The following is a 20002-nucleotide window of genomic DNA, read 5'->3' as shown; positions in this document are numbered from 1 at the left end:
GGAGTTAGGGATTGGAATAATTTACCAAGGGAGGTGTTCGATAAATTTTCAAATTCTTTGAAATGATTTAAGAAAAGACTAGGTAAACAACTAATTGGAAATCTGTCACCTGGGTGACAGGCATAAATGCAGATAACTGATGACTGGTTGATGACTGAACACTTCCTAACAGTGACATTTCGTTAAGCGGTCCGCAGTTGGGAATCATTTGGAATTATTTGTAACTAATGTTTTATGATACCTGAAGTACCAGAGATGAGGGATCGATCCTCTATGCTTGCTAGAAACCCACTGGATCAGCTGTGATGGCTGGGACTAAATCTATGTAATTTATTTTACCAACAGAAATTGCAGGATCCGTGGCCAGAGGGTTACCAATTCAGTGAAATTGTATCTCGGGTTGTAATACAGGTCATGAAAAGTGTGTGTGTGTTAACATAAACTGAAGGACTTTCTTATAATCCAGCCCAATGGTCTTGTCACTAGCCAGACCTAACCAATCCAGACCAATGAGTTTGTCACAAGGCACACCTAACCAATCCAGACCAATGGTGTTGTCATACAGGATACTTGAGGCCTGGGGGCCACTTTTCAGCTCTAACTTGGGGGCTTATGAACCCACACCCACTTTGCTTACCGCCAGTCAAATGGTCTTGTCACCAGCCGGAACTAACCAATCCTACCCAATGGTCTTGTCACTAGCCAGACCTAACGTATCCAGACCAATGGTCTTGTCACTAGCTGGATCTAACATATCTAGACCAATAACCTTTCAATTAGCTTGGTTTTTAAAACAAATAATTGTCTTGTGACTACTTCCTAAGTTGCTTTTGATCTGTGTGACATCGTCCGAGCCGTGCCATGCCATGCCATGCGCGGCCCACCAAACAAGGAATTACCCTTCCTAATTGACAATTTTCAAGTCCAATATAAGCGAAACTAATTACTACTTACCCATTAAATCGAAGAAGCCTAAACATTTCTAATAATATGGCAATTAAAAAATGTTACGTCTCACTCCAGACAATTTGAACTAAATTCCAAACTCCGAACCTATTGGTATCACGGTCAACAATGAAACATATTTTGACTTCCGCGCGTCCAAATGATCTGTTAAGTTGCTCCACAGCCCGCTGCTATGCTGTAGCGCTGAGTACGATTTATTTCTCCCTAGTGGACAAAATGAGAACCACCATCCCGAGGTATTTTCAACAACGAAGTACCTAGCGTTTCCGCTAGATGGCAAATCCATACAAGGAGTCTAACTAGCCTCCAAGCTTCTTGGTCTAGCCGAGTGTCAACGTGGTAAGTCCAGTGCTGCTTCGCAAGCAATTTTGTCGAAAAGGATAAAGCAGGCGTACCTGATATTAAATGGAGTCAGTAGCGCCATGTTTCTCCAACTTGTGTTTCTCCTTTTATGGTCAAGAATTTACGTTCCAGTTAATATGCACGCTACAGTCCAGCCTCACGTTGAGCTTGGCACCATCTTCCGTCAGATCCATCCCGGTGTAACCTATGCTTAGCTTCATGTAGTTCATGCCATTCTCAAAAGATGGCGTTGGAGGACATTCACAGCTACAGTGACTCTATTTTGTATTCGGGAGGCCTCACAAATACAACTGGGCAACCGTCAACGCTTAACAAACTGATCACAGGAAGAAGTCCGACACTTCAACAAATGAAGGAATCGGCCAAAGAAAGACAAGGGTCACAAAGGGTGTGAAAATGAAAGACTCCGTAGCAGTCGTAGATGTAATACCGCCGGGGTCGGAAATGAACAATAGTTGATCAAGGGAGGTTGGGCAGGACTGATGAAAGTGTGGAGTCTGGCACAACTAAGTGGAAGCAATGCTACGACTCAGCTAAGGGCCTCGTGGTCCCCAACCCACGCGCCCAAGCTGAAAACCCACGGACCCCTTTCTGTAAATGAATATTTGCCCAAATTCGTCCTCTTGATTTCCAACTTTATCTTTATATTGTGATCTTTCCTATTTTAAAAAACACCACTCAAACTTATTCGTCTACAAATGTCATTCCACACCATCTCTCTGCCGACAGCTCGGAACATACCACTTAGTCGAGCAGCTTGTCTCCTTTCTCCCAAGTCTTTCCAGCCTAAACTTTGCAACATTTTGGTAACGCTACTCTTTTGTCGGAAATCACTTTCATTTGGATTTATTCCAGTTCTTGAATCAAGTAATCCTGGTGCAGGTTCCACACGCTGGAACCATACTCTAGTTGGGGGTCTTGTCAGAGACTTATATGCCTTCTCCTTTGCATCCTTACTACAACCCTTAAATACCCTCATAATCATGTGCAGTCCGACTCGTTGGCCGAATGGTCAGCGTACTGGCCTTCGGTTCAGAGGCTCCCGGGTCGGGGATTTTAACCTTAATTGGTTAATTCCAATGGCCCGGGGGCTGGGTGTTTGTGCTGTCCCCAACATCTCTGCAACTCACACACCACACATAACACTATCATCCACCACAATGACACGCAGTTACCTACAAATGGCAGATGCCGCCCACCATCATCGGAGGATCTGCCTTACAAGGGCTGCACTCGGCTAGAAATAGCCACACGAAATTAAGAAATTAAAAACCATGTGCAGTGATCTGTACCCTTTATTTTATTTCATTTACAATACCGTTTATATGATTACCCCAATGAAGATCTTTCCTTGTTTTAACACCTGGGTACTTACAGTGATCCGCATAAGGAACTTTCACCTCATCAACGCAGTAATTAATACGGAGAGGACTTTTCCTATTAGTGAAACTCACAACCTGACTTTTATCTCCATTTATCTTCATACGATTGGCTGCCGTCCATCTCACAACATTTTCGAGGTCTTTTAGCAGATGCTCACAATCTTGTAACTTATTTATTACTCTGCACAGTATAACGTCACCCGCAAAAACCTTATCTCTGATTCCGGTTCTTTACTCATATCATTTATATACGGTATATGAGAAAACATAAAGGTTCAATAATACTGCCGTGAGGAATTCCCCTCTTAATGGTTACAAGATCAGATAATGCTTCACCTACTCTAATTATCTGAGTTCTATTATCTAGAAATATAGCCACCCATTTAATCACTCTCTTTTATTTAGTCCAATTGAATTCTTTTTTGCCAGTAGTATCCAATGATCAACCCTGTCAAATGCCTTGGATAGGTCAATCACAATACAGTCCACTTGACCTCCCGAATCTAGGATATTGGTGTATTTTGCTGGAATCCTACAAGTTAAGTTTCAGAGGAATAACCTTTCCTAAACCCGAACTGCCTTCTATCGAACTAGTTATTAATGTCGCAAACATACCTAATACAGTATAATCAGAAATAATGCTTTCCCGAAGCTTACATATAACACATGTCAAACTGATTGGCCTGTAATTTGCGACTTTATGTTTATCACGTCCGCCTCTGTGGTGTAGCGGTTAGTGTGATTAGCTGCCGCCCCCGAAGGCCCGGGTTCGATTCCCGGCTCTGCCACGTAATTTGAAAAGTGGTACGAGGGCTGGAACGGGGTCCACTCAGCCTCGGGAGGTCAACTGAGTAGAGGTGGGTTCGATTCCCACCTCAGCCATCCTGGAAGTGGTTTTCCGTGGTTTCCCACTTCTCCAGGCAAATGCCGGGATGGTACTTAACTTAAGGCCACGGCCGTTTCCTTCCCTCTTCCTTGTCTATCCCTTCCAAACTTCCCATCCCCACCCAGACCCCTGTTCAGCATAGCAGTTGAGGCCGCCTGGGCGAGGTACTGGTCATCCTCCCCAGTTGTATCCCCCGACCCAATGTCTCACGCTCCAGGACACTGCTCTTGAGGCGGTAGAGGTGGGATCCCTCGCTGAGTCTGTGGAAAAAGCCAACCTTGGAGGGTAAGCAGATTAAGAAAGAGAAAGAAAGAATGTTTATCACCCTTTTAGACACTGGAGAGCGCGTAATTTAACATGATCATTTGCCTCACGAAGTCTGACTCATTAGCTGAATTGTCGGCGTTGAGGCCTTTGGTTTATAGAGTCCCGGGTTCGTTTCCCGGCCGGGTCGGGGATTTTAATCGCCTCTGATTAGTTCTTCCAGCCCGGGGACTGGGTGTTTGCGTTTGTCCCAACACTTTCCCTTTCTTATTCGCACTCAGACAACACACTATGCTACCAACCACCACAGAAACACGCAATAGTGATTACGTGCCTCCATATCGGGTTGGCGTCAGGAAGGGCATCCGGCTGTAAAACAGGGCAAAATCCACATGTGCGTCACAGTTCGCACCCGCGACTCCACAGGTGTGGGAAAAGCGGTAGTAGAAGAAGAAGAAGAAGAAGAAGATTGGCCTCAGGAACTTTATCCAAATGTGTTAATCACGCAATGAAATCCCGAGGCCAGTACAGCGTATTAAGGATCTTTAGCCTACCAAGTTCACTGTAAATATTGGAATATAGCTTGAACAACGTTGTGACTTTTAAACAGTATTACTTAGCTCACTGCCTTCCATATCCGCCAGCTATTTAGTTCACTTGACAGCTGCCTCGGTGGACCAGTGATAGTCTGTCCAACTCATGCTCCCAGGTTCGCGGGTTCGATCTTGGATGATGGCAATTTTTGAAGGACCGTCAACATCACTGAGACTCAATGTCGATGTTGTTGGTATGTCAAAGATTTCTGATGGCGAAGCCTTAGGAGGGAATCATTTGAATTCCGTTATCTTTGCTAGATAGCTGCGAAATTGTTTGGCAGGTCACCTAGATGACACCACTTCAGAAGGTATGCAAGCCGGTGCCTGAGGCCATATACTACTACTACTACTACTACTACTACTAATAATAATAATAATAATAATAATCCAAACCCCATGGCACTACAGCCCTTGAAGGGCCTTGGCCTATCAAGCGACCGCTGCTCAGCCCGAAGGCCTGCAGATTACGAGGTGTCGTGTGGTCAGCACGACGAATCGTTTCGGCCGTTATTTTTGGCTTTCTAGACCGGGGCCGCTATCTCACCGTCAGATAGCTCGTCAATTCTAATCACCTAGACTGAGTTGGACCTCGAACCAGCCCTCACGTACAGGTAAAAATCCCTGACCCGGCCAGGACAACATTACGCAGTCAGCAGATCTGAAACATGTACCGCTGCAGTACATGTAATGGTGAGCATATTTATAAGGAATTGTTGAAGGATTGTGAAGTGTAAGATTTCATCTTTACGTTCAATAGGAGTAGAGGTATGGACACCACGGAAAACCACCTGTAGTATGGCCGAACAGAGGGGTATGAACCAAATTTTCTTCGCAGTTATGTTACTTGAAGATGTATGATCTTTATCGTAGCCCTTCAGATAAGTAGCAGAGTTGGAAATCGGAACCGGGCCGGTCGGCCTTCAAATCTTTTATTATTATTATTATTATTATTATTATTATTATTATTATTATTATTATTATTATTATTATTATTATTATTATTATTACAGCCAGAATGCTTGGGGGTTTACGTCATAATTAATCTTAAGTTACAAGCCAGGAGATCTACAATTGTATGTGTAATTCAAATCACTGTGCCGTGATTTTCCATTTCGAAAACCTCATGTAAATTGACAGTAACTCTAACCTCAGCTACTTAAGAGAGGAGTAAGCGATAAAGTCACTCAGCTATCGCACCTGTCTGATTGAGCCTGAAATTTACAGGTTCGATTTTATGTCAGACCGCCGTGATGCAAGGATGATGAAACGCAACAACATCGTATCGTTATATTCATCAGAACAGCTGTGTAAGTCAGTTCGTTACGGCCTCGTTTACTGTTGTCAAGACTGGAGATAGAAATCTCGGTACAGTCGGCAGGCATTTAGGAGCGCTTAAACACGAATTGTCATCTTCCCGCCTCACTAAATCAATACATCAGTACTTGAAATCTCCGAAAGAAGAACCCGACTAACATCATTTAACATTTTTTTTCATGGCTAATGGTTTAACTTCGCAAAGGTGAAGAAGGCCATGGCCTCAATTACGGTACAGCCCCATATCTTGCCTGATGTCAAAATGGGAAACCATGTTGTTGTTTGAGTCATCAGTCCATAGACTGGTTTGATGCAGCTCTCCATGCATACAGAGAGAGCTGCATGTCCTCGGGAGGTAGTTACGACTGTAGTTTCCCGTTGCTTTCAGCCGTTGTAACGATCACTCACCTATTTTCGGCTACCGTCATCTGGAACTTCATCTATGTTCATATACTCGCCGATACTTCATTCATCTAACCGGCCTTGGACCTTCTCTGCTGCCGCGCCGTGCATCCGTCCTGGTGAACTGCTAACTACACACTGAGTCTCCTCTGCGTTACGTCATCTGCTACGTCAGTGTCCGATATTTCTCGACGTTTTGTGTACTTTTTTCCGGAACTTTCTGCAGCGGTATAAAGGCTTCCCCCACATACTCGGTCTTCAGTCCAGCACTGATTCCGAGTGTGGTTGGAGGGTCGTCTGAGGACTTCCCAGTATTTGCTGGGAAGCTCCACTTCTTTTATTTTGCTGCATTGGGTGAGCAACAGAGTATTTATTTTATAATTACAACTATTATTCTCCTCCTATGGATTTTGGAGTTATCCTCATTGTTGTGGCCGGTTTTCTTTTAAGTATGATATGAGTGATATTTTTTCTTAACAAATGAACATTGAGTAAGATCCAATTTCAAGAGTTGGTGAGTGATTGAACTTGTGGCCTGGACGGTACAACTTATCACATAAAACTGTTCCTGCATTTGGCAATGTTTATACTCAGGCGACTCCCATTATTGTGATTCCCGTCCTTGGTCCTTCCCGTGCCTTTCTTCTCTCTTTGTTTACCTTTTTGGAAATTTGTGTCCATATTCTCCGAGGCTTTATAGGTTACCGCGTTCATTTGATTAGACAAATATTATAATTTGTAAATGGTCTAGGGATTCTATTCTAATGTACGTCATTCACGATGAGTGTTTTCTTTTGTGTGTGTCAGGTTACAAAATTGAGTTGTAAAATTTAAAATTGATTTCCTTTGTAGAAACAATATACTGTTTTGATTAACTTTTTTTTTCTTCTTCTTATTACATCCACTAACCTCCAATTGGTCCCAGCTCTTTTCTCCTTGAACGTCTTGTCAAAGAATCTTAATCAACCTATACGTTGTTGCTATAAATCGTCACAAAATGGTAGCAGAGTAACTCACCCGATCTATTTACTGTTGTCTTTTTTTCAATTTTTTTCTTTTTTTACTCTTTGTTACGGTGCTCTCTTTTTCAACATGGCAACTTTTTCCGATAATTTTCCATTAAACTCTTCTGATAATTCTTTATATTTACCCCCGTTTTCCCGGTCTCTACCTAATCCACCTCATACGGATTTAATTACTTTTGATGACACTTCGTCCTCAGAACCTTCATCCACCATTTCTTCGTCTTCGCATTCTTCCACTTCAGACTTATCTGATCAAGACCTAAAACCAAAACTTCCAAGTACCGCTTATCATTTACATCCTGAATTTTCTAGGCCACTCACCTCATCGCCTATCTCCCCAAATCCACTCATTTCTACATTAAATTTAGAGATTATTAAACAGTCATTAACACAAGTGCCTCATTTAACTGATACAAATCCTCGAAATTTAACTATATGGCTATTTTTTGTCCGTAAATTTCTTAAAATTAACCTTGCCCCATTTTCTCAACTCATTAGTTTATTAACGTCTAAAACTACTGGACATTTAACGAATTTTTGGCTTGAAAATATGGCACATTTTCAGGATTGGACTCAATTTCGCACATGTCTCCATAATTACTTTTTACCTTATGAGGTACGTCATACATTGAGTCTGGAATTTGTCCGCCGTCATCAACGTTCTGACGAACCTGTACATGATTATTTAGACTCACTTCTTACTTTTAGTGATGTTCTTAATATCGCTAATAATCCATCGGAATTAATTTCAATTGTTACATTTTATGCTGTACCTTCTTTCCGACAACTTCTTCAGATACATTCCCCCCCTACCTCTTTGCTACAATTGTATACCGCAGCACAAGCTCATACGACTTACTCGTATGCAGATATTTCCTACTATGCTCGTGTCCCACCACCACCACCAGTCTTACCTTCTGCGACTACCTCTCCCCCGGTGTCATTATCATTACCAATATCTCGTTCTGTTACAGTCAGTAAACCTATTCTCTGTTACCGCTGTAGAGGTACAGGACATATAGCTAAATTTTGTGCCTCCCCCATCTCGGGAAACGCCCCCAACCCTCGTCCGTAGGCAGTGGACGCGTTCACGGGGCAAATCTGCCTGATCAAATACCTGCTTTTCATCACACCTTTACCACTCGGCAACCTTTTCGATCTTCTTACACTCAACCGAGCGTCAAATATGATTCTCACATTTTTTGCTCATTACCCAAAACTTCACATATTGTAGTCTTGCTCCACAATATTCCTACTATTGCACTTTTAGATTCTGGTTCAACGACTTCGTTAATTAGTTTAGAACTCTTCCAATCTCTTCAGACTATTTTTTCTCGTCTTCAACTTTCTCAGTCTTCCCTTCGTTGTACTTCTGCATCAAATAATCTACTTCAGACTCTTGGTCAAGTCAAGCTCAACTTAAAAATTCAACATTTTTCGTGGACCTATTCTTTTAATGTTGTAGAAAATTTATCATATCCATTAATTCTAGGATATGATTTTTTTCGTCATACTGGTTTGGTACTTGATTCATTTTCTTCCTCTATTCATTTCACCTTTTCGGATATTAGGATTCCATTAGTGAATTGTTCTGATTTCCCTCTTTCACATTTTCCTTCGGTTCGTAAGGACCATGTGTATTGTAATCGTTCTCAATCTGCCCAACTTGATAATTTGTTAGTTGAATTTTCTGATGTTGTCACCTCTAAACTTGGAACAGTTTCCAATTTTCAAGCTCATATTGATCTCACTGATACCACGCCTGTTCGATCTCCCCCGTATCATTTGAGTCCGCCCAGAATGAAAATTCTTAATCAACTTGTAGAGAAAATGCTGGTTGATAATACCATCGTACCTTCCACTTCGGACTACGCCTCTCCCGCGTTCGTTGTTGATAAACCTGATGGGTCCTTTCGTTTTGTAGTTGATTATCGTAAAATTAATTCTAAGATCCTCTACGATGCTTACCCCATGCCTAAAGTTCAAACTGCGTTTCAACATTTTTCCAATGCACAGTATTTTTCCCTTTTAGATTTCAATTCGGCCTATAATCAGATACCCTTAGATGATAGTAGCTCTAAATATACTGCCTTTATTACTCCTACTGGGCTGTATCAATTCACGAAAGTACCTTTCGGATTAAACCTTGGTTCACAAATCATGCAAAGATTTGTTGACAATCTTTTTTCTGATATAAAATATCAGTATCTATTTCCATATGTGGATGATCTTTTGATTTATAGTCCTGATTTTGACACTCATATTAAACATCTTCGCGAAGTACTCTCTCGGTTACGTTCGGTTAATCTTACCGTCAATCCTTCTAAAATTATTTTAGCACAGACTTCCATTAAATTTTTGGGCCATATTCTGTCCAATAATGGCATTTCTGTTGATCCGGATCGGGTTTCTGCAGTTGATCGCATTCCTCCACCGAAAAATTTGAAGCACTTGCGAACATTCTTAGGTATGGTTGGTTTTTATAGTAAATTTATCCCTCACTATTCTCGCATATCTGAGCCACTTAATTTACTTAAACGAAAAGGCATGAAATTTCACTGGGGAGAACAGCAACAAACTGCATTTATTTCTCTCAAATCTGCCTTAACCAAAGCCCCTGTTCTTCAAATACCTGACTTTGATTTACCCTTTGAAGTTTTTACGGACGCCTCTGACGTTGCGGTTGGAGGAGTCTTACATCAAAACCGAGACGGTAAACTTCTTCCTATTGCTTATTTTAGTCGCTTGCTCTCGCCTACTGAACGTAAGTATTCTGTTTATGAAAGGGAAGCATTAGCGTTAATCCTCACTATTGAGCATTTTTCGGAATACCTTGACCATCGGCAATTTCTTGTTCAAACTGATAATCAGGCCTTATCCTGGCTACTCAACAATGCCCCTAAAATAGGCAGGACCGGTCGATGGCTGCTCCGCCTTTCTCGTTTTAAGTTTTCTGTAAAATTCGTTTCAGGTTATCAAAATTCAGTCGCTGATGCTCTTTCTCGCCTTTTTGACCAATCTCCCTCTTCAACTTTAGATCAACTTCCTTCTTATGAAATCAATGCGATTTCTTCTCTTATTGATTTTCCATTATCTTTTGACTCGTGTCATCAGCATCAATCTACCGATTCTTACTGTAAAGATATTAAGATTTCTCTTTCTGCTACTAACTATGACGGACCTTTCCGGATTCATAATGAATTGCTGGTTTTTAAACCAACTCCTAAATCAACCCCTAGAGTAGTCATTCCTTCCCCTTTACGTTCGATGCTGTTTCAGTATTATCATGGATCTCCTACAGGGGGACACTTTGGGCGCGCTAAAACTTATTCTCGGTTGGCATCTCAATTCTTTTGGCCCAATATGCGTAAGAATGTCTTCACTTGGGTTAAATCTTGTCCTTTATGCCAAAAACACAAACCCCGGAACGCATTGTCCTTTGGTGCTCATTCCGCCACACCTTCTACTTATCCTGCTGAGAGGTATTATATTGATGTTGTCGGACCTATCACTAAATCCTCCCACGGCAATGCATATATTTTTACTCTGCTTGATGGTTTCTCTAAATTTTTGATTTTGCGTCCGTTGCGTACGCTTTCTGCTCAGACTATTATTCGGCTTTTGAATGACCAAATTTTCCCTATTATTGGTCTACCGAAATACCTAGTTTCGGATAACGCTACCATTTTTACCTCACAATCCTTTTACAACTTTTGCTTTATGAATGGTATTAACAAGGTCTTTACCTCCCCCTACCATCCTCAAGCCAATCTCGTTGAACGATATCATAGAAATTTGAAAGTTCTATTGTCCATTTTTCATTCCGAAGATCAACGCCATTGGGATTCTGAATTACCTGCCTTTGCCCTAGCACTTAATTCTGCCATCAATAACTCCACCTCTTTTTCCCCGGCGAAATTGTTTTTGGGTAGAGATTTGCAAACTCCTTTGGATTTAACATGGGATCTACCTTCTTTGCTCCTTTGCCCCCCTAATCAAGTCACTCAAGCGGAGTGGAAAAGGGCCTTAACTAAATTGCACCAGGCACGGGAGGTCCATCGACGGGTTCACGACCGTGGGCACCGTCCATCAAAATTTAAACTTTTAGATAAAGTACTGTTAAAGAATCATCCTCAAAGTTCCGCCAATGATCATATATCTGCTAAACTTTGCCCTCGTTGGACAGGCCCTTTTTCAATCATTCACTTCTCTACTCCGGTTTCTGTTTTATTACAGGATGCAAATGATCCTTCCATTGTTAAAAAGGCCCATGTTTCGCAGTTGAAACAGTATTTTCAGTAATTTCTTTCTTTTTCTTTTCTCTTTTGCTCTACCCAGTGACCCTTCAACCCCACCCGGGTCAACTGGACTCTCCCATCTTGGTGAACATTGGGGAATGTTCCCCTTCTTTTGTTTTATTTTTTTATATATTATGTATGTTAAATACCCTAGACCATACTGTGTTTGTTTATTGTAAATTTTTTAATACACCCCCCCCCCCTTCCCTTCTTTGTGCCTTTATTATGTTTATTTAAACTTTGTTTCTTGCCGAGTCTGCTTTTGTTCCAGCTCCTCTTTTTCTTCCTTCCTCTTCGCCCGTCGCCATTCGTCGGGTCCATCTTGATTTCCGGAATCCTTCGGATTCCTGGCCGGCGGGGGAATATGTAACGATCACTCACCTATTTTCGGCTACCGTCATCTGGAACTTCATCTATGTTCATATACTCGCCGATACTTCATTCATCTAACCGGCCTTGGACCTTCTCTGCTGCCGCGCCGTGCATCCGTCCTGGTGAACTGCTAACTACACACTGAGTCTCCTCTGCGTTACGTCATCTGCTACGTCAGTGTCCGATATTTCTCGACGTTTTGTGTACTTTTTTCCGGAACTTTCTGCAGCGGTATAAAGGCTTCCCCCACATACTCGGTCTTCAGTCCAGCACTGATTCCGAGTGTGGTTGGAGGGTCGTCTGAGGACTTCCCAGTATTTGCTGGGAAGCTCCACTTCTTTTATTTTGCTGCATTGGGTGAGCAACAGAGTATTTATTTTATAATTACAACTATTATTCTCCTCCTATGGATTTTGGAGTTATCCTCATTGTTGTGGCCGGTTTTCTTTTAAGTATGATATGAGTGATATTTTTTCTTAACAAATGAACATTGAGTAAGATCCAATTTCAAGAGTTGGTGAGTGATTGAACTTGTGGCCTGGACGGTACAACTTATCACATAAAACTGTTCCTGCATTTGGCAATGTTTATACTCAGGCGACTCCCATTATTGTGATTCCCGTCCTTGGTCCTTCCCGTGCCTTTCTTCTCTCTTTGTTTACCTTTTTGGAAATTTGTGTCCATATTCTCCGAGGCTTTATAGGTTACCGCGTTCATTTGATTAGACAAATATTATAATTTGTAAATGGTCTAGGGATTCTATTCTAATGTACGTCATTCACGATGAGTGTTTTCTTTTGTGTGTGTCAGGTTACAAAATTGAGTTGTAAAATTTAAAATTGATTTCCTTTGTAGAAACAATATACTGTTTTGATTAACTTTTTTTTTCTTCTTCTTATTACATCCACTAACCTCCAATTGGTCCCAGCTCTTTTCTCCTTGAACGTCTTGTCAAAGAATCTTAATCAACCTATACGTTGTTGCTATAAATCGTCACACCGTGTAGCAGTATCAACACAGCTAAGCCATGTTGAGTATTATTACAAGGCCGTAGCAGTCAATCATATAGACTGCCGCCCTTGCAACTACCGAAAGGCTGCTACCCCCCTTTCGATGAACCATTCGTTAGTCTGGTCTCTCAACAGATACCCATCCGATATGGTTGCACCTGCGGCTCGGCTATCTGCATCATTGGGACACGCAAGCCTCCCTACCGCGGCAAGGTCACATGGTTCGCAGAGGAGGTGGGAAACCATAGAAAAGGATATTCAACAGACTGCAGGCAATGGGATTCGAACTTATGATCTCCAGAATGCAGGCTCACGGCTACGCTACCCGAACCACTTGGCCGGTTCACTTGGCCCTTTCATCACCCAAGCTCACGAAATTTCACGCCAGGCCTCATTACCTACGTACAACCATACATCATTTGGACTCTTCGAGGCGTCGTTAGAACGGCACAGCGCGAGTTTGATGGAAACTAATAGAATTCAAAAAGGTCTTTTTATCGAGTGCGACCGTCCAAAATATAAAGTACCGGTAACTGTTGGGCGCCAGGAAGATGAACTTCGGAATAAATTAAATTCAAAACCAAAATTAAATACGTCACAGTTGAAGTTTATAGATCTCATGCTGGGTCTATTAATTCGGAAATCCAATTCCGATGGTAGGCCTTACATCACCCACACCTGAAAACGTAGCTTGAGGATATGTAAACTGGTCACTAAGCAAATCAATCCAACGGAAATACTATTTTAAAATCGTGATCGTAACCACAGGACCTTCAATTTTACATGAAATCAAAAGTCTATTCCACTGAAGCTCAACTTGTAGGATTCCAGCAAGATATAGCAGATATCTTGGATTCTGGCGGTCAAATGGACTGTATCGCGATTGACATGTCTAAAGCATTTGATAGGGTCGATCATGGGAGACTACTGGCAAAAATGAGTGCAATTGGACTAGACAAACGAGTGACTGAATGGGTTGCTATATTTCTAGAAAATAGATCTCAGAGAGTTAGAGTAGGTGAAGTTTTGTCTGACCCTGTAATAGTTGAGAGGGGAGTTCCTCAGGGCAGTGTTATCGGACCTTTATGTTTTCTTATACATATAAATGATATGAGTAAAGGAGTGGAATCGGAGGTAAGGCTTTTTGCGGATGATGTTATTCTCTATAGAGTGATAAATAAGTTACAAGATTGTGAGCAACTGCAACGTGACCTCGAAAATGTTGTGAGATGGACAGCAGGCAATGGTATGTTGATAAACGGGGTTAAAAGTCAGGTTGTGAGTTTCACAAATAGGAAAAGTCCTCTCAGTTTTAATTACTGCGTTGATGGGGTGAAAGTTCCTTTTGGGGATCATTGTAAGTATCTAGGTGTTAACATAAGGAAAGATCTTCATTGGGGTAATCACATAAATGGGATTGTAAATAAAGGGTACCGATCTCTGCACATGGTTATGAGGGTGTTTAGGGGTTGTAGTAAGGATGTAAAGGAGAGGGCATATAAGTTTCTGGTAAGACCCCAACTAGAGTATGGTTCCAGTGTATGGGACCCTCACCAGGATTACCTGATTCAAGAACTGGAAAAAATCCAAAGAAAAGCAGCTCGATTTGTTCTGAGTGATTTCCGACAAAAGAGTAGCGTTACAAAAATGTTGCAATGTTTGGGTTGGGAAGAATTGAGAGAAAGAAGAAGAGCTGCTCGACTAAGTGGTATGTTCCGAGCTGTCAGCGGAGAGATGGCGTGGAATGACATTAGTAGACGAATAAGTTTGAAAGGCGTTTATAAAAGTAGGAAAGATCACAATATGAAGATAAAGTTGGAATTCAAGAGGACAAACAGGGGCAAATATTCATTTATAGGAAGGGGAGTTAGGGATTGGAATAACTTACTAAGGGAGATGTTCAATAAATTTCCAATTTCTTTGAAATCATTTCGGAAAAGGCTAGGAAAGCAACAGATAGGGAATCTGCCACCTGGGCGACTGCCCTAAATGCAGATCAGTATTGATTGATTGATTGAAGTCCCACAGGCTTTCGCTGGATATGTCCAATCTATAGTTTGCACAAAAATAATAAATTGCAGAGTGAGCTGGCCGTGCGGTTAAGGTCGCGTAGCTGTGAACTTGCATTCGGGAGATGGTGGGTTCGAATCCCACTCTCGTAATCCCTGAAGGTGGTTTCCTGTGGTTTCCCATTTTCACACCACGCAAATACTGGAGCTGTACCATAATTAAGGCCACGGCAGCTTCCTTCTCAATTCTAGCCCTTTCCCACCCTTGCGTCGCGTCGCCGAAAAGCTTCAATGTGTTAGTGCGATATTAAACCACTAGCAAAACAAGAAACATTATTTTAGGATGAAATTAACTAATAAGCCTCAAAAAATAACTTGAATAAAGGCATTTGTAGAATATTTGTAATCAATAAATTGAGTATCTTTTCAAGTAGCGAGGATGGTTTCGCCCTAATAGAAAATATCCTTTTGAATTCTTGAAGGCGATATTAAGAGTTCCAATAGAACAGGACGTTTACAGGTTTCTTATCGTTCCTCCACTTGAAGATATCGTTGTCTTGAAGATGATAGACGGTACATACTCTAATTATTGGAATGTGTACAACTTGCAAATGGGTGGGCTGGTTCCCTTTAAATAAACTAAAACTTATGTAGAAACACGTCCACATGCATCGTTAAGAACTGCTCTCGCTAAATAATGTCAGTGAACCACTTATTTAGGTTTTTCCACATGTAGATTTAAAAAGAGTTACAGAACTCTACTTCAGTCAAGTAACTACGACGACATTTCTCTGGAACTAACTCATGAATTGCACGCATCCATTCCGCGACGAATGAAAGTGTATTAGCCAAAGGTGGTCCAGCACTGTATTAATCATATTCGTGCAGGTGTTTCCATTACTTTGATAACCAACTGAGTATCTTTTCTTTGTTGTCGCTGCTGTAAAAGCTTGTCATATTTGTAAACTTGCCTGTCTCATTCGTTCTATTCACTCACTATTGTAAGTACTCTGGCCGAAAGTTAAGAGATTTCCTTTCTCGCTCTCCTTATGCAAGGAGAGAATGACATTACAAATTAAAAAACAAAAAAAGGATTTAAACCGGAGAGATCCACGCGAGTAGAACCACCATACTTAAATAGTTTTTCAGGGTAAATTCATGGCATTCTGACGTCTCTTAAGACCAATAGTATCTAAACGGCATTATTATTATTATTATTATTATTATTATTATTATTATTATTATTATTATTATTAAACATAATGGTTTTCCTTTTTTTGGTCATTGTCATGCCAACGTGGCAAACTGGTATGTTTTGCGATCAGTAGCGTCTCATGTATATGATTACAGAAGAACGTGAACACCCACATTATTTCAGTGACATTATATTTACGGTAATAATGATTTTGCACAAACAACATTTGAGTATCATTTTGCAGATCCAATTGTTAGTTTTAAATATTTCCGTTTCCACCATACTACCATTCAAATATAGTGATCCTGCCAAGCGATCACAGGCCAGTAGCCCTAAGCAGCACCTTGAGCTAAAGTTAAGAAAATTATCATTCTAACAGGGCTACATAGTTTGGCGCCGAGCTCGATAGCTGCAGTCGCTTAAGTGCGGCCAGTATCCAGTATTCGGGAGATAGTGGGTTCGAAACCCACTGTCGGCAGCCCTGAAGATGGTTTTCCGTGGTATCCCATTTTCACGCCAGGCCAATGCTGGGGCTGTACCATAATTAAGGCCACGGCCGCTTTTTTACCACTCCCAGCCCTTTTCTGTCCCATCGTCGCCGTAAGATATATCTGTGTCAGTGCGACGTAAAGCAACTTGTAAAAAGAGTGTAACAGTTTGCATAACTGGGGTGCGCAGGGTCAATGCTGCCTGTACGGAAATACGGAGCACAGATTTTTTTTGTGATCCTGGCATGCAGAGGTACAAGATGACATGAAACTCTACAGAGGGCAGTATTTGTCAACGCCACGGCCACGTGCTATATGACCAGACTTGTGAGTCAAACATGCTGGTGTCTGCTGACTCTAGGAGCGTTCAATGTAGTCAAACTATGACCGAAAACTGGTAGTTGCAGTAGATTTAGAATTATTTCAAATAATTCTAAGTTGGATCTGCCTTTCAGGAGCCGGGTTTATTTTACTACGCTTGACTATATTTCCTTGGTTAAGTTTTTGAAAGGTTGGCCTTGTATATACACTGAGTGGCCAAAAGTCATGGAAAGACACTGAATGTGATGTTAATGACAAGTTGCTCCTCCGCGAGCAGCACTACGGCGAGGCACCGGCTCTACAAGGTGTTAGGATCGTTCTGGAGGGATCTGGCCCCACACATCTTGCACTGCTACCCACAAGTGGTCTTGTGTAGTTCGTACGGGGTTCATGGAGCGTACACCAGCATTGACAGCATCCCATAAATACTCCATTGGATTTTGATCGGGGAATCTGGAAGTCCAATGCATGGTCGTAACTTCACTGGAGTGCTCCTTCAACCACCTGCGTGTCACCACAGAGCGGTGACATGGCACATTGTCCTGTTGAAACATGGCATCTCCATCAGGGTACTCTAAGACCTGAAAGGGATGCACATGGTCTAAAAGAATATCCACATAACGTGCTCATGTCAGCGCTCTCTGCAGCCGGACGGGGCATAATTGCGACCATGAGAACGCCGCCCAGGCCACCAGGCCAGGACTGAGCCACCTCCCGCCTGGACACAACCTTGTTGACATGCAGGATCCATAGCTTCACGCGGCATACGCCACATTCTCACCCGCCCATCAGCTCGATACAACTGGAACCGGGATTCATCGGACCATACCACACGCCGCCACTGTTCCATGGTCCATTGCCGATGTTCGCGGGCCCATGCACTTCGCTGAGCTCTGCGTCGAGGTGTCAGCAAAGGGACACGATTTGGTCGTCGGCTGATGAAGCCTATGCGGTGCAGTTGCCTCCCTACAGCCCTAGTAGAAATGGGTTCCTGACTCCCAACATTCAACTGGACGGTGATCTGGCTCACAGTAGCCCGTCGAGTGCCCAGTATGGTTCTGTGGAGGCGACGTGATTCCCGTTCGTTAAACACTTGTATTCTTCCCCTGCGGTGGTTTACGCGGTTGGTAACATTCTCTCTGCGATATTGAACATCTACCCGCGACACTGCTGAGCTGGGAAGCTCGAATTCGTGTGTAATCTCGACAATGCTACGACCCATGCGCCGTGAGCCGATTATCATCCCATGTTTAAAGTCGGTTAACTCCCGTCGTGTTGCCATCTTCAGGACACTGGTGTCTGTGACAGACTGCTCAGCTACTCCGCAGCTACTCAGTGTAATGCCAGGTGCTGTTCCTAACCGTTACAATTCTCCAAATATATCATTGGCACTATTATTAGTGATTTCTTTCTTTCTTTCTTTCTTTCTTTCTTTCTTTCTTTCTTTCTTTCTTTCTTAATCTGTTTACCTTCCAGGGTTGGTTTCTCCCTCGGACTCAGCGAAGGATCCCACCTCTACCGCCTCAAGGGCAGTGTCCTGGAGCGTCAAACATTGGGTCGAAGGGTACAACGGGGGAGGATGACCAGTACCTCGCCCAGGCTGCCTCACCTGCTATGCTGAACAGGGCCTTGGCGGGGGATGGGAAGATTGGAAGGGATAGACAAAGAAGAGGGAAGGAAGCGTCCGTGGCCTTAAGTTAGGTACCATCCCGGCACTTGCCTGGAGGAGAAGTGTGAAAACACGGAAAACCACTTCCAGGATGGCAGAGCCGGGAATCGAACCCGGGCCTCCGGGGGTGGCAGCTAATCACACTATCACTACACCACAGAGGCGGACGTTAGTGATTTCTACAACTTAAAAATAAAAAGTGCTACCTGATTTCGTGATATAGTGTATAATTGTTAAGATATGGATATAAATGATTCCAGTTTCTCCGAAAATGTTAGATTAACACTTATGCAATTCTTTTCATAGGATTGGGCTTAAATTGGTACGCACAGACAGCATGAATATGCGCCAAACATTTATTATGCAGTAGCAAGCAGTACCGCTTGTGTTAACATGTGCCAGCCTGTGTTCGTAATTTGAAAGTGGTGTTATAAGCGTGTAATAGGAGGATTATTATAATTTTACGAGCCTCCGTGGATCAGGTGGCAGTGCACCGGCTTCTCACCGTTAGGCTCCGTGGTTCCTATCCCGGTCACATTATGTTAGATGTTTACTGGGCAAAGCGGAGTCGGGACAGGTTTTTCTTCAGGTACTCTGGTTTTCCCTGTCAGCTTTCATTCCAGCAAGACTCTCCAATATCATTTAATTTCATCTATCAGTCATTAATCATCCCCCTAGCGCAGTGCGACAGGCTTCGATAGCCGCCACAATTCTTATCCTGGCCGCTAGATGTGGGCTTCATTCATTCCATTCCTGACCCATTCGAATGACTGGAAAAATACTGTGGATTTTCATGATATTCTTAAGCTAATTTTCTTGCCAGATTCTTGTAACTTAGTGAATGACTATAATTATTTAGTGATTTGGTGGGATTGTGTATTTGTGAGCACTGTTAATAAATAAGAGCTAATAAATAACAGTTTTGGTACCAGTTAGAAAATCACGGAGTAATTTCGTGTGTGTGTGAGGGTTGCAGTATTATTTCTGCTGCTACGTGTAGCCTACATCGTTTTATATTATAAATATTATCGGAGTTTATTCCTTTATATTACTTTACTGTCTGTTTTCAGCTAGTGTGAGCACCCAGCTATTTTGTCAATGAGACGCCAATGTTTGTAGTTGCATTACTGAGCTTCTTCGGATAAAACCATTCTAATAAAATGTCGAAGGACTTGAATTAAATAAATCTGTTCGCTACTCTGTTGATGAAGAGACACCTATATTTATCACCAGATGACTATGTGCCACTTTAGATGAGGTACTTCATGTTGTATTTACACTAAAGCTTGGCGTTTCCTCAATAGTGAGTTAGGTAGAGTTAAATACCATAATCAACACATGTGAAAATTTTTTTAACGAGAAAATTCGACTCTGTGATTCGGATTCCACACAGACAGGTCTTATTGCGACGATGGGATAGGAAAGGCCTAGGAATGTGAAGG

General features: G+C 42.2%; 1 protein-coding gene across 2 annotated transcripts in view; it reads right to left on the bottom strand.

The window, feature by feature from the left end:
- LOC136863916 (electron transfer flavoprotein beta subunit lysine methyltransferase) overlaps positions 1-20002 on the bottom strand; it is a 205925-nt gene that overhangs the window by 79113 nt on the left and 106810 nt on the right. Inside the window, exon 1 of one of the 2 annotated variants that reach the window (XM_067140337.2) lies at positions 1362-1499. The exons of the other annotated variant lie outside the window; for it this stretch is intronic. Coding sequence (XP_066996438.1) covers positions 1362-1390 — 29 coding nt within the window. The 5' untranslated portion in view covers positions 1391-1499. Of the gene's footprint in view, positions 1-1361; positions 1500-20002 lie in introns of those variants that run through there. 2 annotated transcript variants of the gene reach the window in all.

The sequence above is a fragment of the Anabrus simplex genome, chromosome 2 (genome assembly GCF_040414725.1).
Source record: "Anabrus simplex isolate iqAnaSimp1 chromosome 2, ASM4041472v1, whole genome shotgun sequence".
Lineage (NCBI taxonomy): Eukaryota > Metazoa > Arthropoda > Insecta > Orthoptera > Tettigoniidae > Anabrus > Anabrus simplex.
The sequence above is the reverse complement of the archived record's forward strand: the minus strand, read 5'-3'. Positions and strand labels throughout refer to the sequence as shown.